The sequence below is a fragment of the Oryzias latipes genome, chromosome 2 (assembly GCF_002234675.1).
Source record: "Oryzias latipes chromosome 2, ASM223467v1".
NCBI classification, from domain to species: Eukaryota; Metazoa; Chordata; class Actinopteri; order Beloniformes; family Adrianichthyidae; genus Oryzias; species Oryzias latipes.
Window position 1 is genome coordinate 16,475,493 of NC_019860.2, and position 25,102 is coordinate 16,500,594.

Here is a 25,102-nt window from a genome sequence, read left to right on the forward strand (position 1 = left end):
GGTATCTGTGCGGATGCAGGTGAGAACCAGCAGTTTTTTCGGTTCCCAGAAATCAAGTAAATTAGATAAAAATCTACACTGACGATGCATGTTACTCATGTTACAGAGTACAACCTGCTTCTCCAGACTTTCTAATTTGTACATAAAGTTTGAAGGAGTCTGCTTGAACATGCCTGACGTCAGACAGTTGTGAATTTTTGTAAATTAAAACAATGTATAAACCGAATAGAATGTAAAGGGTTCACCCCAACAGTCTTTATGACTGAGAGACGTCATAAAAATGGAATGTACCATTGTCATGCGTGTGGTATGTGTATTGGGGCGCGTGCTTTTGACATATGGGTGATTCTGTCGTACGGTGCCCTTACACCACACTCTAGTTGTTGCTGGTAAGGTTTGAGTACTAGCTCCTTACTGACGCTGCACACGGGGTGTACCAAAAGACTGTAGGATGCCCATAAAAACGTAAAAAATGGAAAATCGGATCGACCTGCGTCTTTCCTACTTAACCCTTACTTAAACTTGCTTGTCATGTAAGTGTTTGCTAAGACCTGTCACTTTCAGCATGCCCATAAATTCTGCGGGACTTTCTGGCAGTGAGACCACAGGCAGTTTGTGTCGCCAGGAACACCTCCGGCTCCATCACAATGAACACAGGAGTCCCCCAAGGATGTGTGCTGAGCCCCCTTCTCTTCCCTCTGCTGACTCACGCCTCCAACATCAAGATCCAACCTCTTCATCAAGTTTGCGGACGACACAACAGGGGTGGGTCTCATCAACGATGATGATGAGGATGATGATGAGACGCCCGACAGGAGTGAGGTGAACAGGCTGGCTCTGTGGTGCAATGGCAACAATCTCCACCTGAATGTGAAGAAGACAAAGGAGATGGTTGTGGACTTCAGTAGAACTCAGTCAGCACACTCCACTGATCGTCAATGGTGCTGCTGTGGAAAGGGTGAGCTGCGCCAAGTTCCTGGGGGTGCATATCTCCAAAGATCTGTCTTGGAACCCTAACACAGGAAAGCCCAAAAACGCCTGTAACTTCCTCCACAAACTGAAAAGGGCTAGACCCCCCCCCCCCCCCCCCCCCCCCATCATGCAGACCAGGACCGCGTCCTGCTGGGAGTCTCATTGTGAAGACAGCTGAGAAGATCATGGGTGTCCCTCTCACTGGCCTCTCGGACATTTACCAGTCTCGCCTCACCCGCAAAGCCATCAGCCATCAGGATCACATCCATCCCAGAGACCCCATCAGCGAGGAAACTGCCTTCAGTCTTCAGGCCAGCACCAGCAGACTCTAGGACAGTTTCCTCCACCAGGAAACTCCACTCCCTCCTAGTCCTATACCTCCTCTGCCCCCACCCCTTGCTACTACAAACTTAAAACTGAAAAACTTTTCCACCTGCATCAGAACATCATCTCAACCAAAGACTGCCGTCACCCACTCTACTACTTACTGTTTCTTAGCACTGTTATCACTTTAAACTAACTCATTGCTGCTTTTGCACTGACATATTTAGATGATTATTATCATTTTTATTTGTATAGGCTGTTTGCTCTGTGGGTTGAGAGGAAAAATATTAACCTAAACTCTATATCTTGTGTATTCAGTACATTTGACCAAAAAAAGCTGACATGATTTAAGATTATGTATGCTGTTAGCATTAATTTTCAACTATATGCTAAACAAATAAAATTGGAATTTCCAGTAAAATATCAAAAGCTGCACTTGAGTCACCCATATTTTCTTTTTAAAATGCTGTTTGTAAGGATTACAGTTTGTATATAAGGAGTAGCATTTAATGAGATTCTGACAAATAATGCAGCATGCTGGTGTGCGCAATCCTGGAAACCTGAAGCGTGTTTGTGGTTCAAACATCCAGCCAGGAGGCTTTCGTGAGTTTATTCCCCAAAGATTATTCTGAGATTGATTGCTGTTAGGAAAAGAATCTTTCAAATCATCTGTAGGGTCAGATTTCATCAGTCCAGACCAGATTTTAGTTCTCGTTTTTAGTTTTTAATTGAAGTTTGATCATTTAGATGTACACCTCTAAATGTACACCTCTAAATTTCTCAACGTTTCGTTTTTTAGTCTAATTTTTAACCGTTTTTAACAGATTTTATAGGTGAATTATTAAACTATTTATGGAAACAGAACTCCTAAGAAATCAAACTGATATAAGACACTATCCAAAAACATATATCCTATTAAGAATAATTAAATAATACAATTGTTTAAAACTTTTAGATTTCATAAAATGTGTACTTAAAGAGAGTTTGGTGCCAAATATAATTTCCTGCCTTAATAAAAAACGGCAACCTTTTATTTTTGTGAGTTATTGACAAAAATGATTCAATGTTTACAAAACCCAATGAACCAATGAAAAACAAAAGAACAATTCGGTTAAAATGTTTATCTCAATAAATTTAAAAAATGTTTCCATTCATAAGCATTTCTTCCAAACTGCTTCACAGACCCTCGTTTGGGTTCCTCAGTGTTGGGTCTTGTTCCACACAATAGTGTTTTTCTGCAAAGATCTGAACAAAAAGCAAAACATTTTTGCATGTGGAAACTCAAATTATATCAAACAAATTGGGGGGTTCTTTATTCAAAGGAAGTACACAAGTGACTAATTTAAAATCAGACTATTAGACTATTTTAGTAATTACATTATAGAAGAAAATGTTTAAAACATTTAATGAAGTGAAAGTAAATGAAACTCGACCAAAAACATTAATTTGATTCAATGCATTCATTTATCTTCTTTTCAAGTAATTTCTAGTGTTTTTTTCCAATCACATTTCAGTTTCAATGAGAATCTTTTCCGTGTTTTCCATAAACACTAAAATAGTATTTTATTTAAATTTAATTTTTTTGTCACTCCTAATACTAAAAAACGACCTGATAGGACTTTAGCCCCACCAAGTGGTAGAAAGATGGTACTGCGACACATCAGTGATTTTTTTTTTTTTTTTTTTTTTTTTTTTTTTTTTAATTAGGAAAGAAATACTCAAGAAAAATGTCCAGGAATGGCACATGCTCAATAGGTAGAGTAGCTGTAGATGCAAACTTTACCTTTTCAGCTTTGACCTAAAAGGCCTTATTTTTTTTTGCTCTAAACGACAAAATTCTTTTACACAGCTTCTAAAGTAATAAAGACCAAAGTTAAAAAAAGGCACTTCCCCAATCTGACCATTGTAACCTTTGACTCTACTTTTACTTTGAGAAGGAATGAATTTCCTGTTTTCTTTTTTTTTTGAAAAGGCTACAAAAGGGCAAAAAAAGGCTATAAACATCATACAACAATCAGAAAATTGACAAAATACAGTTTCCTAAAGATTGCATAAATCAAATAGAAAACAAAAGAGCACAGGTTTATATTATATCCAGTATCGTACAAGTTGTGTGTCTTTGTTTTAAAAAACATTTTCAGAAGGTTTACATTTACAAACCTGAACATTAAAGCATAAAAGAAATGACTAATCAAAAACCAGGTGGGTTCTTAAAGATGAATGTTTCTAAAGTCATATTTGTCCCCATATTTGCATTTCTAGCTCTTTTGTCCCTTGAAAGGTAGGATTAAGGCCCGTACACACCGGGACGAATATTCGCCAGGCGTTATTCGCCAGCGTTTTTCGCCACGTTTTTTGTGTTCACACCCAGGCGATTTTCGCTGACGATGAGTGGAGTGAACATGCAATTTCATTCCCTGACATTAGATGGCGCTTAATGTAAACAGAAATACTCCTGTACACAAGGTGGCGCTGCGCAACTTTACGCTTCTTAAAGTCGCTTTTCACTCAGAAGAAGAGAGCAAGTATTTACACGCTTGTCAGAATCAAACAAAGAAAACATGAATATTTCAAGCACCAGTAGCTCCAACTGGTACTTGGTTCGGGGATGTTTTAGAATGTCCGTCATTATTGCTTCGCGGCTGTGTAGACGCTACTTGGCGTCTATCTTCTTCGCTGGTATGTGTGCTCAGCAAGGCAGTTTTTTAGGGTTAGGGTTTAGGGTTTTGTCTGGGTCTGATTTCTCAGGAACATTAGCTGATGAGTGGTAGCTTAATTTACATTAGGTCAATATTTACTTATCTGTTCTGTATAAACAAGGATAATGGTAATCCAAATATAAATATGTATTGAGGTTGTAAATTAAGAGCTTTCCCCATTCCTGGATTTAGTCTCTTTACTTCTAGCTTCCTCTTTAGTCACTGAAAGCGAGGTTATGAAATAGGGGTCGGGCTTTGGGGTGCATTTGGGTTTTATTGGTTCCTAGATGAGGAAGCTTAGTTACATTAAAGCCACCAAAAGAGTTTGTCAGTCCCTCAATGCAATGGTATAAAGGTTGCTCTTAAGTGTGGGAACTTCCGTTAATACCAAAATAAGAACCCGTCTGTTACAAATTAAAAGCTTTAAAACATATTTTTACAATTACTTTGATATTTTTAAGGTTCAGTCAATTTAGTTTATGTAAATATAAATAGAGGTGGAAAAATGCAGAATGCTTTTTCACATATGTATGAATATATAGAAGTAACTGAATAAGAGTAAACTTCCTTTATGGCTCTAAAAACGTCTGAGAAGTGTCCTTCAACTTCCGGGTTGAAGCTCATTTGAAAAGGAATGACTAGAAGGAGGTGCAGTTCACCAACTAACCACTGGATAACCACTGTGATAAAGACGCCGCCATGTTGGACCCAGAAATCGTCACTAAGCAGTCCTTGGTCCGAGTTGGTCTAAGTCAGCGTTTTTTATGATAGCCACTCTCGCCAATCAGGAGTGACCTTTATGGAAATCCACACGCCTACTAATCGAAAGCAGGCTCGGGAGAATCTCTCAAACCTTTCAAACATTTGGCGTGAGATCACATGCTTTAATGGAGGCATCTGACTGGTCAGTATATAACGAGTTATTTCTAGCGCTGCAGAATAAATAGATATTTATTTCTGAAGCCTGTGGTATTTTGGCTTCTTGGAGGTAGAGGGTACTTCGTCCAAATTCTTATTCCCTACCCCTCTGGCTTCTCCCTATTGCTCCAATTGTAGGGGCATTTGGAGCTTTAGTGGTGTGCCAAACTTGTTTTTTTTTTAAGGAGGAGCTGTAGCGACTTAGGGCTGGGTATCCCTCCCAATACAACCACCGTGCGTGACATCAGCACTGACTGACGAAAAAACAGTTATTCAATGACGATTTATCGTATTTCGGGCAGATACTCGAAGCAGTGTTTTCAGGTAAATACCCCAGGGCGGTTCAGTTAATTAACTCACCTGCTCAGCGTCCTATTTAAGCCAGGTGCGCAGTTGTTCATTCTTTCTTACCTTCAGCGCTCATTCTTCGCCGGTCTCCGAGCCCGCGTGTCTCCTTCTCTTTCGGCGTCTTGCCGTGTTCCCCCGTCCTTGGGAAGGATGATCCCCATCTTCTGATGTGGGGTTTTGGTTTCGCCGCGTCTGCTCTCCTTAATTTCTCCTCCGATCCGCGGGCGGCTGACGATCCGCGGGCGGCTGGCGGCGCACAGCGCGTTCGTTTCGCCGCGGTCGCGTGCATCTGCAGGGGGTGTGCTTTCCGCAATGTTCGGGATGTCCGTGCCCCCCGATCAGGAGTAGTCCGGGTCTTCTCGTCTGCCGTGGTCACCCCAATTATCCACGGTGAGCATAATGCGGTACTTTTCCCGTGTAGTTTTCTATGGCTGCGTCTCACTTCCTGTTTACTTCGGTGACGTCACGCCCCTAAGGACCCTGGGAATTGTAGTTTTTTTCCGGGTCCTTCATGATGCACTTCTGATTCTTTTTCTGCTGCGTCGTTCTGCGTCGTCCGGTTGTTTTAATTTTTTTTTCAGGGGTTGTGGGGTCCTTTCTGTGGTTGTGAAGGCTGGCAGACCTCGTTTGGACAGGTTTCTCGTGCTGGCTGAATTTATCGTGGCTTTTAGCATTTGTTTTCTATTGCTGTTTTGTTCTTTGGGAGCTGTGTGTAAATCTTGATTGTCTTTAATTTGATGCTGGCTTTATTATGGCGTTTCTTCTGTTTGTTTTCTTCGTTGTTGTAGCTGCTGGTTAGTTAGAATGTGAATCAGTGTCTCTTGGACCCGTCTCTGCTCTGTGGACATTTTTCCCTATGATTGGTCTCTCTTATGCGTCTATGGCTCATTTTATTCACTCTGCGATCCTCGTTCATTGCCCCGCATGTTCTGCATCTGGTTCTGCTCCGCCTGTTTTTCCCCGCTCTGTGTACCCCAGTGGGTCATTCCCTGGCTTCAGGGACTTGCGTCGGCCACATTGGTGAGTGTGTCAGTCTCGTCGCGGCCTTGTTTTCTCGGCTGGACAGTTAATTTGTTATTCTCTCTCTAGTTGGTTGGAGGTTTGTGGGGGCTATGTGATGGATTCTTCCGGGGCATCGTTTTCAAAGCTGCCACTGAGGGTGGCCCCTAGGAAGTGTTCAGGTTGACGTGACTTGATCTGGACCTGCTAGCGCCTCGCAGTTAATCTTCTGGGCATCAGTGGCCTGGTTCCCCATGCGCCTTCAGGATTGGTATATGTTTTCTTCAGCTCCCCATGCTGTCTCCACGAATTTCCTCCGAACGCGATATAAGGCTGAGGATGACTGTCACTGATGGTCTCACTGTTCTGCCTCTATGCCTCTCAGTGGCGTCTCTTGGCCTTCAGTTGGCGCTCGAGGTGTTTGTCGGTTTGCCTTTCCGTTGTCGTGGCAGTCCTCATAAAATCGACTTTATCGCCCTGTACTGGATATTTGTAGGCGATGGGTGCCCTTCATTTTGCATGTTATTGATTATTTCTTGGTGGCCAACTTTACTCTGTATCCCTGGTCTTTTGAATCTCTGTGGAAAAACTTTATTTTCAAAATTGGGTTTCCACGTTATCTATAATGTATGGTCCTCCACCCGTCCGGATTTATTTTTCTTCTATAGATTTGGGTGGTTCATTGATGCTTGTCTCTCCCCATTATGTCATCTCTAGCTTTTGTGCAGCATGTTATTTCTTCGAATTTTGGTTGGATATGATTCGTCAATGATCGGGCCACCTGACATTTGCTGTAGCTTTGGTCCTATGGTCATCCGTTCATCTTGTGTTCTTGTTCTGGGTAGTTCGATCCTGGGCCACGTGTTCCTGTTCTGGATTTTCGTGTTTTGCGTTTGATCTTTCCCTCTCTATGCCTGGAGTGGTTTTGTGATACCTGTTGTGTCTTCAGGCTCCCTCCACTTGTTCTCCTGAGTCTGCGCCTTCTGGTTTGGGGGAAAAGGATTTAAGAAGAGTGGTTTGTGTTTGTCCGGCCGCCGGAATCTACAGCTCTGATGGTTTTTAAGGGGTCGTCCGGTTATTTCATCCTTGGAGATTATATTAAGGCTGATTCAATATTGAATGATAGTATTGTGTCATCGGTTGACTTGGTTAATGTTTAAATAACACCTTGAGCAACTTCTACCCTGACCGTAGGAAATATATCACTTGCGCTCTCAAGCTTAGTTCAAGAGTTAAATCTTGTGTCCACAAGTCAGTCTTCCATCTGCCTTGTTTAAGCAGATGACACTCTGCTAGATGCATCCCCATTTAGAGGCTTGTTATACTCCGCCTCTAAATGCTTAAGGTTCAGTCTAGCACAAATACTATCAAAACCTATGATCCCTCATGGCTCTCAAGTTCTCTTTTGCAGTATCCAGTCGCCCTTGGCTAATTGAAAAAATTTGAGAACCACTAATATCAAATACAAGGCATCAAATCCAGCCGAGCTGTAATCCTTTGCTACGTGGGATGTTGACCTTCCTCATCTACAAATCTCCTTGGCTACTCTTCCCATCTACTACTCCTACTCCTCGATGGCCTCCTGAAGGTGCGTCCCTCTGAACCTGTCAAAGGTTACTTTTCTCATCATTGGAGTATATAAAAAATTGGTGTTAAGATTTCGTGCAGGTCATATATTTCACTATCATTTCACTGTTGGAATTTGTAATTATGGTGGTTTCTAGGGTGCGATAAATCCACAATGGGTCTTTACCTTAACTATCTACTAAATTTCACTTTCTCAGATTTGTTTTTTGAAAAGCACTGTTATTTAATTTATCTCAATCATTTTGAAACTGATCAGTTTCTGGGTTATTTATATATTCTTGTCAAGACTAATACTGCTTTGTTTTTATCTATGCATCGCATCCTGAGCCTGCGAACCCCTACGCCCCGATCAGTTTCTCCGTTTCCAGGAAATGATGTCACCCATGCATTCCTTGATCTGGTGCTGCGACGATGACTGCTCGACGTACCTATTGCTGCACTGAAAGGGACGGGGCGTTGGACCTCCTCTGCATTCCAATGACACTTCTGACTGAATTAATTAATCAATGTCAACCGCAGAATGAATGTGAATTCTTCAATTATAGATGTTAAAAGAAAATTATAGCCAGGTGGAAGCCTCAAAAATTTAGGTTGCTCCAAGTTGTATCATAGTATGCGCGGAGCTCGAATCTGGTTCTTAAGCTCATTTGTTTGTAGTATGCCAATGAAGCATAGTAAATATGGGCGTTGAACTCGTTCTTAATATTGAGATGGAACCTCAATTATATGATGTTCCTTGAGCGCTTATAATTGGTATGCCAAATGGAGAAAAATTATGGCTATTAAGCTCGTTCGTGGTACTGTCGTTGGGAGCTTCAAAATAATGGATGTTACTTAAGCGCGTGTATATATAGTTGCCAAAATGGAAGAGTTTATGGCCATCAAACTTGTTCTTGGTTTAATAGAAGTTCCAATAATGGCTGTTAAGCATGTCATACGCCATCGGAAGCTTTGGATTGGATGTTAAGTTAGTGTATCATACGGGTTGTTTGGCGGTTTAAATTATAGTTCTGCACAGCGTTTTGCGGAAGTGAGCTTACGTTCTAAGATCACGTATAAGTAATTTTATGTTGGCTCCCCTTTTATTTCTTTCCCTCTCTCTTTCAGATAGTATGTTCCTCTAGTGGTTTCCACGAACGGGAGCGACCCTACGGTCAATGGTGCCGGGTCACACATAGCAGATCCACTAGATAGCATGTCCCCTTCGTGGCGCTGTACTCGAACGGGGCGGCCCAACGGTCAATGGTGCCGGGTCACACATAGCAGATCCACTAGATAGCATGTCCCCTTCGTGGCGCTGTACTCGAACGGGGGCGGCCCAACGGTCAATGGTGCCGGGTCACACATAGCAAATCCACTAGATAGCATGTTCCCTTCGTGGCGCTGTACTCGAACGGGGGCGGCCCAACGGTCAATGGTGCCGGGTCACACATAGTAGATCCACTAGTTAGCATGTTCCCTTCGTGGCGCTGTACTCGAACGGGGGCGGCCCAAACGGTCAATGGTGCCGGGTCACACATAGCAGATCCACTAGATAGCATGTTCCCTTCGTGGCGCTGTACTCGAACGGGGGCGGCCCAAACGGTCAATGGTGCCGGGTCACACATAGCAGATCCACTAGATAGCATGTTCCCTTCGTGGCGCTGTACTCGAACGGGGGCGGCCCAAACGGTCAATGGTGCCGGGTCACACATAGCAGTCATACTGGGAAATGAAATGAAAATGGAATGCTGCCGAAAACACACCCCATTTTATTACACACTGATTATACATTCACATTTTCTCTTCTTCTGGATGATTTTAGTGTTGGGGGTTTTGTTACCCGAAAGTTTTATGGAAATTTTATGGAAGTTTTATGGAATTGAACGGAGCCTTATGCCAAACGAAAATATGTGAATGCCAACTTAAAGAATGTGGAAAAATGTCAAATAAATATTTCTTACTGCAAGAGTTGTCTGACTGAAATAAAAACCATGAAAAGGACAAACAAGTGTGTAGTGTAGTGTGGTCCGCAGAGGAGTGACGCATTTCTTCTCGTGGGTGTGCTTTGAAGAGCAGGAGTTTAAATTTAAATGCGAACAATAACTTTAGTTTTTGCATGACTTTAATAAAACCAATTTGTAATTTCCGAGCACTGGCAGCTACGCGCTAACGTAGATAACCGGTGTAGGTACCATAAGCATTCGGCCTGCAATAACCGTTCGGGGTCCTTCAACTGGTGCTGACGTCACATTATGTAATTGGCTGTCCGTTGGTCCGATGACGTATCAGAGCGTGAGGTTCATTCTAACTATAGAATACTTGGATAATACTATCTATATACTAGCTATAGATCTTTTTACAAAGTGGGTTGTGGCAAAATCTCTCTATAAACACTACAAAGAATAATGTCAGACACAACTTAAGAGGGAAAATAATTTTAGGTTATAAAAGGAAACGTGAAATGAAAATATGTGGAGCCCGAGCAGATCTCGACGCTACGAAGTTTGTCCAAGTGGGGTTACCGTAGTGTGACGGTATTGGAGGCTGAATGGTCTTGGGACCTACACCGGCAACTACTCATGACGTCACAGAGTGGTAGAAACATCCGGATTTGAAGACACTACTATTATTTAAATGTAGGAGAAGCTGGAGTGGTGGGGAATTAATTCGGATATGGTCATTTTTGGAACTAATTGGGGGGACGGGTCACTCAGTCCACTTCTCATACAGTCAATGTTTAAAAATCACTTGTTTTTAATTTTACAAAATCAAGTAATTGTTAATTTAGTTTAAGTGCAACCTAACAATGGAAACTTTGACCATAACTGCCCAAAATATTACACTGTTCAATGATTGTTTGTCCTTTTTTGGAATAACTTTATATTTTTTTTGCCAGTCAGTGCTGATGCCACACACAGTGGTTGCATTTTAACAGCAAGATTACACTTTAAGCAGTGGGTGGGGGTCGTGGTTACACAAAGTACAAAGAACGTGTCCAGTTTCCTTTTTTTTTACAAGCAGAAATAAAACATGTCGACACACGTAATCAGCCCTCCATGACTCAGCAATGTACCCTGTACTCAGAGGACTTCTGATCTGGTTGTAAAAACTGCACTTCAGTTGAAGAAATTGTCAATTTTATCACCAGATCCAAACAAGGATTACATCGAATCTGTGTTTCCCGTGGAAGGGCTTTTTTAATTCCGGCAAACATTTAATCACTCCTCGTGGTGCTTCAAGCTGGGCCCCCCAGAACCCATAAAAACCAGCCTTCCCATGAGCCTCTTTCCAGGAAAGCAGAGCACAGGTGTTTTACTGTCCGATGTGAAAGGGAAGCCCCAGAGGGTGAAATCTCTTGATACATGAAGCCTAGCTGCCGTTGCTAGGATCATTCAGAAAGTTGCTGTTCTGTTCTAATCCCATAAACCCACTAATGAGAAAGCAGTAGCTAGACCAGGTTGTTATCTTGCTGTATGCACATGATCATCTAGCAGATATCTACACCTTTTCATTAAAAAGAAAGAAGCAAGCTGTAATCTAGTTTCTTTGAGCGATTCTTTCATAATCTTGCATCAAACAGAAATAGGTGTTGTTAATCTGCCACTCAGGTGTTTCTAGATGACTTTGATTGATTGGTTTTATAATTTGAATACATGAAAAATCATAATTATGAAACCTAATCCCATAAACTGCAGCCTAAAAAAAGCCAAAAGACTTTTGGAAATCAAGGCCACAGGCCAGATATTCTACACTCCACACTTCCATGATGTCGTCAGAATAAATAAGCCCATTGAGCTCAGTGTGGACCTAAAAGACTACACATTCGTGTGTCAATCAAATGACCACACCACCTTTTGTATGCAATCTAGAAGTTTTAGTCACCTGTCTGCAAACTGAAGCTCCAAAGTCCACTTCAACAGCAAAGTAGTGTTTTTGGAAATCTTACTAAATAATTGTGTTGACAGCGCTTGAACTGTCCATAGTTAGGAGCTTCTAATTTTTGAGTAAAACTTAAAGCTTCTGATGTTTGGAGTATTTAGAGATTTAAGTTTTAAACCTGTGACCAAAGTTAAGGTTCTTGATCTCAGTACCAACCTTATACCCACTGTTGAGAACAGTGCTTAATGGTATAGGATTCTATTTAGTAATAGGAATCCTCAATTTTCACTCTAACCCTTGCGCAGCGCAGGCTGTAGACCTGATGTAGGCTGGATGCCCTGTGTGGGCAGTAGACTTTTTGTAGCTACAGCTCTATTAAGCGCTTTGAGCATCTGGAAAAGCACAGGTAAATCCAATCCAATATTATTATTATCATTATTCCAATATATAAAAGATTGTGTCTTATAATTCTGGCTGGACGCAAACCGCTATTTGTCCTGCATGATCAATGTTGATGAGTTGTGATGAGTTATAAAATGAGTTTAGTGATTTGGCAGGTAAGCAAGTCTGAACCTGAGCTTTTTTCCAATAAAAAGTTTATTTTTATGTTCTAAAAATAAAAATAAAACATCACTGCAGCATCACACAGGTTTGACGCCATTCAATCTCATCCCTTTCACAATCCACTCATTTCCACTACTGAGATTCCCTCTGGGGAAACTAACAATTACACCGTCATGGAAAAGGCTGGTAAAAATGCTCTTGAAAGGGTAGTACTTTAGCATCTGTGTGTTACCACCAGGGTTCCTATAAATCTTCCCTGAATACATTTGCATCACCAAAGTTGCAGACAATCCCTACTCAACTTTTAATTGAGGAAAGCGCAGAAATGTAAATTAATTTACACATTTTTGAAATGCTTGAGGTGTCGAAATCTTATTGCCACAATTCCTCCTTCACATTACTACCTCCCACATTAGCAGGGCTAACGCTATAACCAGCTGTGTCATGAGATGTATCAAGACAGTAACAGGAACTGGGAAAGTTACTTTGTTGCAAACGTACATTTTTCAAATAAAACCATATGTGGAAATACAACAGAAAGACCAGATTTTCTGATGACTCCCTTTCCAGAGTTAATCAGGAAATATCCGTTCACTTCCAGTTTTCTGACTTTTGGGGTCATCCTAACAGACCACGCTCATTGTTGTTAATCTGATTCTAAAACAGATGGACAATGTTTTAATGCAAAATATAAAAGACGGAAACTTTTTGCGGTTCATTCAATCTTGCAGATTTATTGTAGCTGAATATTTTGGCGAATACAAAGGCTGATGCTTGAAGAACATGGTAAAGTAGCGCTCATATCAGTTGAAAGCAAATAATCTCCTTTCTCACCGTCACTGTAAACTAAATGTCAACAAGAGGAAAAGGCCCAGAGCCACTCTCCTTTGTTATTTTAATGACTGTAAATGAATAGGGTACCTTCGTTGCACGTGACAGGTTTTCTTTGTAATTGTAGGAAAAAAAACTAACTGTTGGAAAAAGGAGTGCCGTAGAGATGTAGACGTCTGCCGGCTCTCATGTGCCTTTCATGTCAGTACAGGAAGCACCTGTGGGAAGTCAAAGGGCATCTATCATCCAAGGGTTGTAGTTTGTTTATGGAGTTTCCTCTTTGATTCTACTGCAACTCCCCTCTGAGAAGGACCAGAGCCGGCAAGCAAAATATTTGCACGGAAGGGAGCTTTGATTGCAAAACACGTTGTTTTACAGAGCTTCAGGTTTGTACTAGTTGAGGTGAATAACGGATTCTCTATCATAAGTCACATTCCACTTTTTCTCCTGGATTTATGAATCACTTTGAGTAAGCATGACTAAGCAAAAAAAAAAAGGCCTAGCCACAACAGGAGCCTATAACTATATAAGAGAGAAAAAATTGAAATTTCTCTTGTAGTTAACGTTAACATGTAAAAATGGAAGAAGAAAAAAAAAGAAAAGAGGAAAAACATTTTAAGAAAAGTTGTAGGGTTGCTTCATGAAACCAATAATAATGAAACAAGGATTTTAAACATAGAGAAGAGAAATGCAGCCACTTTCTTGGGGCTTTCTTTTGTCAATCATCGGCTTTCAACAGTAGCTCTGCCCTAACCGATCTGTTATACTTTCTATGGACCCACAACCAACTGGGACCAAAAATTATTGGATTTTTTCCATCTTAATGGGTCCATTTTATAATAAAAAAGGCTCAAAAAACTGGACTGGACTGGACCAGACCGGACCGCTCAGTGGAAACGAGGCTAAAGCGTGCAAAGCAAATATTCCCCACACCATTAAACCACCAGGCTGAACTGTTTATATATTAATAAAAGTACATTAACAAATAGTAATAATTGGAATATAGATTCATTTTAGATCAAAGTTGCTTTCTAAACACTGATCAAAGGATTAAAATATTAGGAGTGGCAATAACATAGAAAATAAAGCACTACTAAACAAAATTGAATATTAAAATGACGTCAAAAACATGTCTTTTATTGTTTGCTATTTTTCTATTTACTAAAAATGTCTTAAAATTGTCCTTTGATGTCCGAAAACAACAAAATAAACTCAAATGACTTATAGGCCAATCACGTTAACCCGCCGTAAGCAGAGGTCCAATAGCAGGAGACCTCTCATTTTTGTAGCCAATCAGGTGTCTCGAGGGGCAGGTCTTATAGGTGACTTCACCTTAGCTTATTGCTAATAAGCCGCACATAATTGTGTAACGCACCTACAGAACGCCTCCTCACATGTAGCTCCGAAGATGTTACAACACGGAGCTGGAAGTTACAGCTCTTAAAGGAGAGGACAGGGGGCACAGGGGCTCGGTGTTAGGTGGCGGGGAGACGAGCTGCCAGTCAGCCCCGCGAGGCATGGAGAAACTCGGCAAGACCAACCCGGCAGCAACCGCCAACATTTTCTCAAAGATATTTTTCTGGTAAGTTGACGCAAACTGAGCGCGTGCGTTTGAAACAATGGAAAAACAGAGAAGTGTGGGTCGCGTGACAACCTGTTCTCTTTCAGTTTGAACTGAAACCACTGGACTGAACTGTACAGTTTACACTAGTGAGCGACAGCCGGTTCTATTACCGGTACTTCCTTATCACTTTAACTAGTTGTTTTAGTCAAGTTGGCGTAGTTGTTTATTTGGTAAACCATTGTGAAAAAACATCAAAGGTAAACTTTTCCATCTGAGTTCAGAAATTAGTAACCGGCACTTCAGTAAATCAGGCTTTACTTCAAAATAAAAGCACTCAAAAACAATTTGTTATCTAATTTTCAGTTGTAAAAAAAAAGAAAAAACTTCTCCAAAGTGTTTCCATTCATTGAAACAAAACGTTAGCAGGTTTTAAAAATAAATATGTTAGCATAAAAAGTTTAAAGGAAAGACATTTCTACACAACAGCTGATCAATATAAACTGAACAAACTAAGGCATAAAAAGTTATTTATAAAATAAGATAAGATATTCTTTATGATCCCACGTTGGGGAAATTCAATTGTTTCAGCAGTTCATGTAGGTTACATTGGTCGGAAGTGTACATGGAGTCCAGGGAATATTCCTAAAAGAGAGAAGTCATGGACAGACTGGCACTTAAGTAAATAAGTAAAATAAAAGTACTTCAATACAATTACATTAATTATATAATTATTTAAAAATACTAGATACTTTTCCAAACACTGAAAAGAACGTTTGAATTAAATTATTTTAACTTGTGAAATAATTTGAATATTTTAGTAGCCAACAAAAGTTATAGCTAATCCTACAAAAAGTAATTTGACAAATTAAATTTTTTACAAGTTGACAAATTAATAGTTTTTGAACCACAAATCTCAAATAAAAAAAGAATAACTAGAGTAAAAGTAAAAAAAAAGTACTCATTTAAAGAAAAGTGCATCTTAATTATAGTGTAAAATCTATGAAGTCAGGCAGGAAAAGAAAAGAATATTCTTTTTTTTAATTGACTTGTTAAACAAATTGGTCTGTTACAAAAAAAAAAGTAATCAAATATAATCTGATGTAGCTAAAGTTGTTTTCCCCAAAATCTTTTACCGTTAAGCCTGTAAAACACAAGGCACAACATTTATTTTCTAATTATTTATTATATTATTTTATATATTACTTTTTGGTGTCTATAAAGGATAGATACCTTCCTACACCTTTCTTTGAAAGGAGCAAAAAAAACCCTTTACTTTTACCGCTTGGTTTGAGGTCACTCTCAACGATGTAAATATTCCTTTTAGTTATTTATCTAGAGCTTTAATTTCGTTTATTTTCCTGATTCCAGGCAGAGAATCTAAAACCAATATCCTTATTTTTTTCTTCCTAACAGCTGATGCCTCACCACCTCCCGCCTATGAACATGTGTTTATACATGTTCTTTGCAACATTTCATGAACTGAGTGGTTCAGTAAAACTGCCAAATTGATATTTTCTAAAGGTTTTACGCCTACAAAAATCACTCAAAGCTGTTCTTCGTCTTTGCTCTGGACCTCCTGAGCCATGTTGAAATTTGTAAATTGGTCTTGATACTACGGAGCCCGTCGGGTGCCAGTGGTTGAAAAGAAAAGAAATCTGAACTGTGCGCACGGATTACTAATCTGTGCTCACGGATTAGTAAACCATACTCACGGTTTACTAATCCGTGTGCACCATTTAGTAAACTATGTGTACGGATTAGTAAACTGTGGGCATAGTTTACTAAATTGTGCGCACGGATTAATTCAATTGTGCTCATACTGTTGCGCAATCGTGCGCGCACGCACATTCATTGCATGCGCATGTTTCTGAGCAGAGCTGATGGATTCTTAGCTTCGTGTTTGCAGGGATGTGAGGGTGCTTTGGTACAGTGTGCGCAACGAAGGAGACTTCAGACCGCAGTCCGTTCCCCTGTTCGAACTCAGAAAAAGAACCAAGGTCCCGGGAGATTTGTATCTCCGGACCGAGGACGGGCATTGGGACGGGCGGAGGCGGCTTTTGGGGGAACAGTCCTGACAAACCGTGCACACAATCATGAGAATTTGTGTTACCATTCAGGCCCAGACAAAGCAAAGGCTGATGGTTATTCCAGTTTAAGTTGATCCACGGCTAAATCTCTTCTTAGCACGGCTAATGTTGTTAGCATGTATGTTGTATTAACCTATTAACTGAATCCTAACCCTTCTTTCGTGTCAGTTCAGAAAAAAAAAAGCCCTGGGCACACAGATTTAAAAAACTACAAGCGAACACGCACTTTGTAAAAATCATAACAATAATAAAAGCCCGTTTAGAAGACCATCTCTGTGTCGATTGGAACTTGGCCTGTTTACATCAAGACTTCTCTTCCTCTATGGATTTATCCAGACCAATCACTATCGTAGACGTCATCGGACCGACGTACAGCCAATCAGATAGTGTGACATCATCATTAGTCGCAGACCAACGAACACAACCAGCAACTCCTTCGTTGCGCACACTGTGTACCAAAGCACCCTCACATCTCTGCAAACACGAAGCTAAGAGTCCATCTGCTCTGCTCAGTAACATGCACATGCAATGAATGTGCGTGCGCGCACGATTGTGCAACAGTACGAGCACAATTGAATTAATCCGTGTGCACCATTTAGTAAACTGTGCCCACTGTTTACTAATCCGTGCGCACGGTTTATCCGATTTTTTTTTTCTTTTTAACCACTGGCAGCCGGCGGGCTCCGTATGATACATTTATTTGTGGTAAGTTGCCGGTTTGTTCTCCCTCTGTGCTTTAAAAGGAGAATTGAAAGGACTGCAAAGACATGGAGGATAATCTCTGGGACTTTTGTGGTCTCAGCTGGAATTTTCTGCCTATTTTTCTTGTTGTTTTTTCTCTATCCTATGACTGAAGCTGTCCACATGGTGTCGCGGCCTTCTGAACGCAGCTCTGTTGATCTCTACTGCTCCTCTTCCTCAGGTGGCTGAACCCTCTGTTCCGTATCGGATCCAAGCGCAGGCTAGATGAAGATGACATGTTCGAAGTGCTTCCAGAGGACCGGTCGGATCACCTGGGAGAGGAGCTACAGAGGTACCAGAATTCAACAGACTTCGTGTTGTTCTGGGCTAGAAGAAAAAAAAATTCTATTATTTGATATCCAATTTATGTAAAAAAATCCACAAATTAAATTTCTTTTGAAGTAATTTTTGCATTTGTTTTACTGTTTAAAACCAGCTTTTTGTTGATTTTTAATGAAAGAGATCTTTTTAGTTATGCCTTTGTTCAGTTCATGTCAACACTTCTTTTAAATCGATAACGTTTAAAGTTTTTATTACTTCCCAAAGGAAGATATGTAAAAAATTGAATAGCTTCTTTAGGCTTTTAAGTAAGAGTTAATGGCCGACGAAGTGTGCATTATTACTTTTTAACGCACGCCGTGGAAGCCTGTACCACGTTCAGGCTTCCACGGCGTGCGTTAAAGCACGTTAAAAGTTTTTCTTCAAGCACGTTAAAGTTCAAGCACGTTAAAAAGGAATAATGCACACTTCGAAGGCCATTAACCCGCTCATTCCATGGTCACTTACAAAAACAATACATATTAACCAGTTTTTAGTCCTTAATTCTTGTTTTTTTTTTCCGATTTGGATTGCTTTTCTCACAAAAAGCGGACTATTTCCACGTCTGATGGGTTGAATAAAGCGTCAGTTCAGAGAGAAAGTTCACATCTTACCGCTTGTTTTTGTCCAAATGATGAAGCAAAAGGTCGTTTTAAAGAAGCCAGCGTAGTGATACGAAACATTTAAGCTAGATGACCGGAACTTCTTTTTTCACCGTGGGGTTATCACTGTGGTTTATCACTTTTTAATGTACACCCAGCAGCCAATCAGAATCGAGTATTCACCCGGACCATGGTATGAGAACATATATCAGTCTTTTTATTGTTGAGTTGCATGTAATTATCAATGATGCTCTTCTTATATGATGTTTTAGAAAATCCGAATTCTTTATAATTGGCCGTAATGTATGAAGTAAATGAAGAAATGGGAAATTCTTTGTTTCCCTGGAAATTATTTTCCAAATGATGGACATTTTTTAGTTAAGTAGTTAAAAAACAACATTTGTTTTCCTTTTGATCTTTTATCTATAAAACGTCTCAGAACTGTTGGACATGTTTAATATTTTAGTTTTTAAGGATGCTTTTTGTATTTATCATCTCATCAATCCGTTTTATTTCATTTTTTAATGTTTGTTGTTGCAGACAGTAAAGGATTATGGGTATCTTTTCTTTTTTTTATTCTCATTAGATAATAAAAGTTACTAATTTAAAAGTTAATGTTGAAAAATTCAGACAATAATTACCTGAAAGCCTGAAACAACATTGTGTGTCTTTTGTGGGAAGTTGGAATTTTTGGCGTTTTGGGTAGAAAAAATGTGGATTTTTAGTTGTGCAATATTTATTTTATTTATTTTTGATAAAGTTTAACCCTAATTGTTGTTTTTAATTTGGTTTCAGAAATTTTCCAGCAGATTTTTTATTTTTCTTTAGGTTTTTATTAAACAAGAAACTATTCTGTTGAGGGAAAATTCCAAACTTAAAAAAGAAAAAAAAAGTTTATTCTTGAAACCTGCCTTCAAACTTTTAACAACTTTGTAGACACATTGTCTTAATTTATCTCAACACTTTTTATGCAGTTTTTGTTTTTTGCATCCTTTCATTTTGAAAAGAAAGTCTTTTATGGATTAAGCCTTTTTTAAATAAATTTTTCAAAACACATCATCATCATGCTTAGGCATCCTCTGCCCTCAGCAATGAAGCTTTTTTTTTTTAACTCCTTAAATGTTTCATATAAGTTCTTCTTTCATTAAGTCCACCTAGAAGAGCTTCGGCATCAGGAAATCACAAGAAGCCAAGAACAAAACTCTTTGTTTCCAACTTTCTTTCTCTTATTTTCATGTTTTTCGGATAGAGTTCAAACTTTTAGCAGCTTTTTTCTAAAACTGCAGACGAGTTCTGGATTCATGCTGCATTTTCTCCTCACAGATTTTGGGATCAGGAAGTCGTAAACGCCTCAAAAGAAATGCAGACGCCCAGCCTGGCTAAAGCTATGATCCGGTGTTACTGGAAGTCCTATTCAGTGCTGGGATTCTTTACTCTATTGGAGGTTCGACTGTTCTTCACCAAACATCTGACCTTGTTTGTTATTTTTTATCGTTTATCAGTTTTTTTTTCTTTTCTGTGAACCAGGAGATCATTAAAGTGGTTCAGCCGGTGGTTTTGGGTAAAATAATTGAATACTTTGAGAGTTACGATCCAGATAACGCCAAGGCGTTCCATGAGACGCTTGGCTACGCGGCCGGCCTCTCCATCCTCACCTTCGGCCTGGCGTTGCTTCATCACCTCTACTTCTATCACGTTCAGAGGGCGGGCATGAAGATCAGAGTGGCCATGTGTCACATGATCTACCAGAAGGTCAGCCTCTTCCTTTGTAGTCTTGACTGCAAGTGTTCCTGTTTGAACGGTGGTTTCTGTCTTTGCAGGCTCTGTCTCTGAGCAATTCAGCCATGGGAAAAACCACCACGGGTCAGATCGTCAACCTGCTCTCCAATGACGTCAACAAGTTTGATGAGGTATGGGAAAACGCCGTCCTCTCTGTGGTCACGGGAGTAGAAATATCAGGGTTTTAGGCTTCACTCGCAAACAAGAGCAGATGTGAAGCCAGGAGATGTTACATTATCTGCTCTGTGCCTTCAGAGAAGCTAGCGGAGCCTCTTTCCTAGCATGAGGTGGAGGCTTCCTTACATTCTGGGCCCCAAATCCTGTTTGTCTCAGAGGTTTTGTTTAATCTGTGGGAGCAGAGCCTGCTGGGAAAGTGACGGATCACATGGAGAGTTTGGATTTTTGGCAGTGGGGGACCAATTAAGGGATTTATTTTCTCTTATTCATGTTCATGTTGAAGGAAAATAAGATCAGGGTGATGCTCAGTCAATGTGGCAAGTTTCTTTTGGAAGAATTGGCTTCTTTAGACCTTTAGAGGTGCAATAAATCATGCTTAGAAAAAAAAGATCAAAGGTCGTCGATTGTAGATGAGCTGCAAACTCTTAAAAATCCAAAATGATAAAGAGAAATAACTCTGATGAAATTAGCGCTTTTAACATGTTTTTGTAGTCAGCTTTCGAGGGCAGGGCGGGGCCTGCGGAAGTCATGGTGGACTTCTGCGTCTGGTGCAGGTGGGATGCCAGCAGCGGCTCGACTGGAGGGATATGTGAAAACCCGTTCTCCTCCATGTCGGCTCAGTCCAGAGCCGAGCCTCCCAGGACGGGGCTTTTGGCTGAAAACGGGGTGCTCCAGGACCTGGTCGCTTCCTCCAAACACTCAGGGAATAATGGCAGCAGCTGTCTGCTGGAAGACTTGGCTTTAGGCAGTCTTTTTCCCTCATAGCGAGACGTGGTGGTCTCAGTGAGGGCTTCAGGCCACTTAATGCGCAGCTGTTCAGCTGCTCTTCTGCAGACATCATGCAGGTCCATCGCGGCGGTCGGGTTTGGGAAGCTGCCGCACGCGTCGCCCACTTTGCAGCCGGTGGCAGAAGAAAAGGCTCGATGTCTTCCACAGAGCCGAGGCTGAAGGACTCGTCTCCGGAGTCGGGCACAGTGTCCAACATGTACTAGAACTCCGGGGGCGCGGCCTCCTGCCGGCCCTCGAGTGGCGCAACTGCATCTAGCTGGTCGCCCCAGCTCGTGCCTGCCATCTCTCCCCGAGTAGACTCGGCTAGCTCTGCTAGTGGGGGGCTGGTTAACCCCAAGACCGGATCCGCCTTGGACAGACTAGCTTGGCGCGCTAGTCTGCGTCTCAGGGTCTTGAGGGAGACGCGCGCACAATGCTCGCAATTAGCCGGAGATGCTAATGCGTCCTGGGCATGTTGCAGCCCAAGACACGCAGCACAGGCAGAATAGGTGTCTGCCCCCGCAATTTTGCTGCTGCATGTGCAGGCTCTAGGCAGAGGTTTCACTGTCTCCATGGCGAGGAAAGGTTCAGGCTCCATGACTTCGTCGGCTCAGGTTGAGAGCGAAGCGCGAAAAAAGAAACTAGTATGGTGGTTAGTTGCAACGGGTGCTGTTTGGAGACAGACTAACCGCATAACTCAGACAAGCTTGAGTAACACCGACTAGCGTTCAGCGACTGAGTGGTTAGCTCGGTCTAGGAACAGTTAAGCTAGCTTCGGATACTACACCTGCCGTCTGAGGATGCTTCTGGGAGCGAGAAGAGCTGTTAGACTGAGGAGAGAAGGTGGCGTCAGGTTCTTATAGCAGGAGGAAGTCCCGACTCCTGAGAGCAGACGTCACCTTCTGTCTGCCAGTCAGGACTGGCATTATGTAAAAGAGCTTCTGGGGGACAGCGCAGGGGGCGTGTCCCATAGTGAGATACCCAAATGAATGTTGAAAGAGAACAGAGAGCTCTCTGCAATGGGGTGGGGTGTCCAACTCTGAGGTGTATTTATAATGAACCTCTGCCGCTCTACAGAAACTATGTCCTAGAAAACGACAGTTTTTTTTTTAGATCTTTGCTACAAACGTTAAAAGACCACTGGGAACATTTTAGAAATAGATCAAACGATGATTGGAGTGGGACTTTAAATAATGTTCAACTCGCTGAAAACAAATGTAAAAACATTTAGATCCAAACTGTTTTCTGGAAATGTTTATTTTTTTCTGGTCTTTTCTACATTTTTTTATTACAGTGATCCCTTGCTATAACGCGGTTTACTTTTCACGGTTTCACTACTTCACGGATTTGCATTGTGTTCTGCATTCTGATTGGCTAAAAAGTCACTCCGCTTCTTCTCTACCTGCGCGTCAATAACGTTGCAGTTTAATATGTACACGTATGTAAAACAGCTTGCCAAATTTAAATTACATACGTGCAAATTCTCTAGCAATTTCGAGTTTCTCTAAAACCCATAGAAAAAGAGCGACAACAACTGCCTATCACTATGTTCTTCTCTCGAACAAACACACCTGCACCGCGGGCTTCAAAAGGAGAAAACACTGCAGAGCGGAGTCAGGATGCAGGGGCTCAGTCTGAAATCGCTATTTGTCCCACTGTACTTTGTATTTTTTTCATAATCATTTTAAATTTTTTCCCGTTTAATCCAATTACTCGGGTCGCGGTGGGCGGGGCTAATCTCCACAATTTGAAGTCTTCTGTTCACATTGATGATTCAAATTGTTATTTGACAGTACAGTACAGAGTTATTTGTTGAAAAAAACTTTTTTAAAGTACTTTGATTTGTGAAACAAATGCTTGAGCCTGTAAAATGGTTTGTTCTTTCTTTTCAATATATAATAGAGTATTTAATTGTATAATAATTGTAAAAAAAAAAAGGATTCTACGTCACGGATTTTGCCTATCACGGGTTCTTTTTGGAATGGAACCCCCGCCAAAAACAAGGGTTTACTGTAGTTTCTTAACCCGTTGTGATCTGTTTTGACCAGGTGACTATCTTCCTACACTTTCTGTGGGTGGCGCCTCTGCAGGCCGCTGTCGTGGTCGGGCTGCTTTGGATGGAGATCGGGCCTTCCTGTTTGGCTGGAATGGTGGTGCTCATGTTTCTGATGCCCACCCAAACCTTGTTTGGGAGACTTTTCTCAAAGTTCAGGTGAAACCACATATCAGTTTTACATAAATGGTCTTTTTTCTTAAAGGAAAACAAAACGGTGAGATTGGGATTAGGATTATTGCTTCACATCAAAGACATTTTCTTGGAACCAACCATTGTGGCAATTTAAAAGCACAGTAGAACAAGAAATCATTTCAGTTATGCAATTTAGAAAGTAGAATCATACTGTAGTCATGTACCATAAAACAACATGACTTCCAGATTGAAGCACGTTTAGAAAGTAAAATAAACCGAGCTAGTTCAATTCACCTAGTAACCGATAGGAGGCTTTCTTACACCATTAAGACGGAACCCAAAAATTACTTGACATAAATTAACAAATGTAATTCTGTTTAATTTACCTATACTGTTTGATATTGTGTCCATGAGGTCTGTACTAGTGAATTTATTTATTTTGAAATGTTTTTTGTATTTAAAAAAAATAGTTATAGATTTGTTTTACTGTGAAATACCCAGTTTTTAAAAGTTTGTGTTCAAATTTTGTCACTACGTACATTTTGAAGACCTGTCCGGATCTACAATTCCAAAATCCTGTGCCCTAGAAATTTCCCAGAAGTCTCTGTGCATATAGACCACAATGCAATTCAGCAATTTTAGTGGAAAAATGCAATTTAATTGATTTATTTTTATTTTCATAAAACATCCGAGTTTTTATCATAAAACACAGTCAATAAATAAATAGTCTTTGTTCATATTAAAATGGCTAAATTTCAAATGTGAAGCTTCAGGGTTTAATTACTTTATTTAAAGAGTTTGTACTTAGATTTGATATAAATTTCAAATGTAACATTTGACAGTTTTATTTTAAAGTGAACAAAAACATTAATTTTTATAACAATCTCTCTGGAGAGGATTTCATTAACTGACCTGACTTGATTTTCAAACCGTCATGAAATAGAAAATACAAACAGATAATGCAAACTTTTTAAAGTATTCTTCACTTGCAGCACTTCAGTGTTTTATGTTTTTGGATGCTGGCTGCAGGACACATTATGTAAAAGGTGGTGGGTGTGAAACTTTAGAAATGTTTACATGCAGAAATGTCAAATGCAGCTTTCTTCTTGTGGTTTCAGGAGCAAAACCGCCGCTCTGACGGACAACAGAATCCGAACAATGAATGAAGTGGTGTCTGGAATAAGAATCATAAAGATGTACGCCTGGGAGAAACCCTTCGCTGCTCTGGTCTCCGACGTCCGAAAGTAAGAGAACTAAAGTCTCCTTAACATTTAAAGACGGACTTTTCCTGTTCTGTAACCAAAGTCATGATGATGGGTCAACTCAGTAGCTAAAGTTTCACTTGGATAAAATCTATGATTATCTAAATCGGAAATAAATTGCGTACTTTTAGTTTTTTGGCAGCAGGAGAACTTTGAATAAAAAGGTTATTAAAACATTAAGACATTATATAAAATAAAATAAAGGCTTTTAAAAAGAAAGTGCACCTCCCAGTTGTTTCCTATGGTGGCCGAGAACAACAGCAAAAAACAAAAAATAAAGCAACTGCGAACAATAAAGAAACGCTGCGCATTGTAACAGCCATCACAGCAAAAGGAAGAAAGAAAAAGTGACTGCCAACCTAAAGTGATGCTAACAAAAGAAAGCTACAACGAAGTGAATCAGGGATTGTTTTGCCGACAGCTCTCTGTCTGCCAGCAGCTAGCAGTCCGGGGCTGTCGGAGCTCACTCGCTTGTTACGGCGGCAGACAGAGATCCACTACTGGATGAGAAGG

At 40.6% G+C, this 25,102-nt stretch overlaps 1 protein-coding gene across 6 annotated transcripts in view; it reads left to right on the forward strand.

Annotated features, from left to right (window-relative positions):
- The first annotated feature begins 14,455 nt into the window (after positions 1 to 14,455).
- LOC101159411 (multidrug resistance-associated protein 4-like) overlaps positions 14,456 to 25,102 on the forward strand; it is a 142,385-nt gene continuing 131,738 nt past the window's right edge. For 5 of the 6 annotated variants that reach the window (XM_023963383.1, XM_023963382.1, XM_023963387.1 and 2 more), the window contains exons 1-7: positions 14,457 to 14,685; positions 17,677 to 17,787; positions 19,739 to 19,859; positions 19,943 to 20,167; positions 20,236 to 20,325; positions 23,188 to 23,351; positions 24,446 to 24,571. In XM_023963383.1, the coding sequence (XP_023819151.1) occupies positions 14,621 to 14,685; positions 17,677 to 17,787; positions 19,739 to 19,859; positions 19,943 to 20,167; positions 20,236 to 20,325; positions 23,188 to 23,351; positions 24,446 to 24,571 (902 nt within the window). In that variant the 5' untranslated portion in view covers positions 14,457 to 14,620. Of the gene's footprint in view, positions 14,686 to 17,676; positions 17,788 to 19,738; positions 19,860 to 19,942; positions 20,168 to 20,235; positions 20,326 to 23,187; positions 23,352 to 24,445; positions 24,572 to 25,102 lie in introns of all 6 variants that reach the window. The other variant, XM_023963389.1, reaches the window with a different exon arrangement.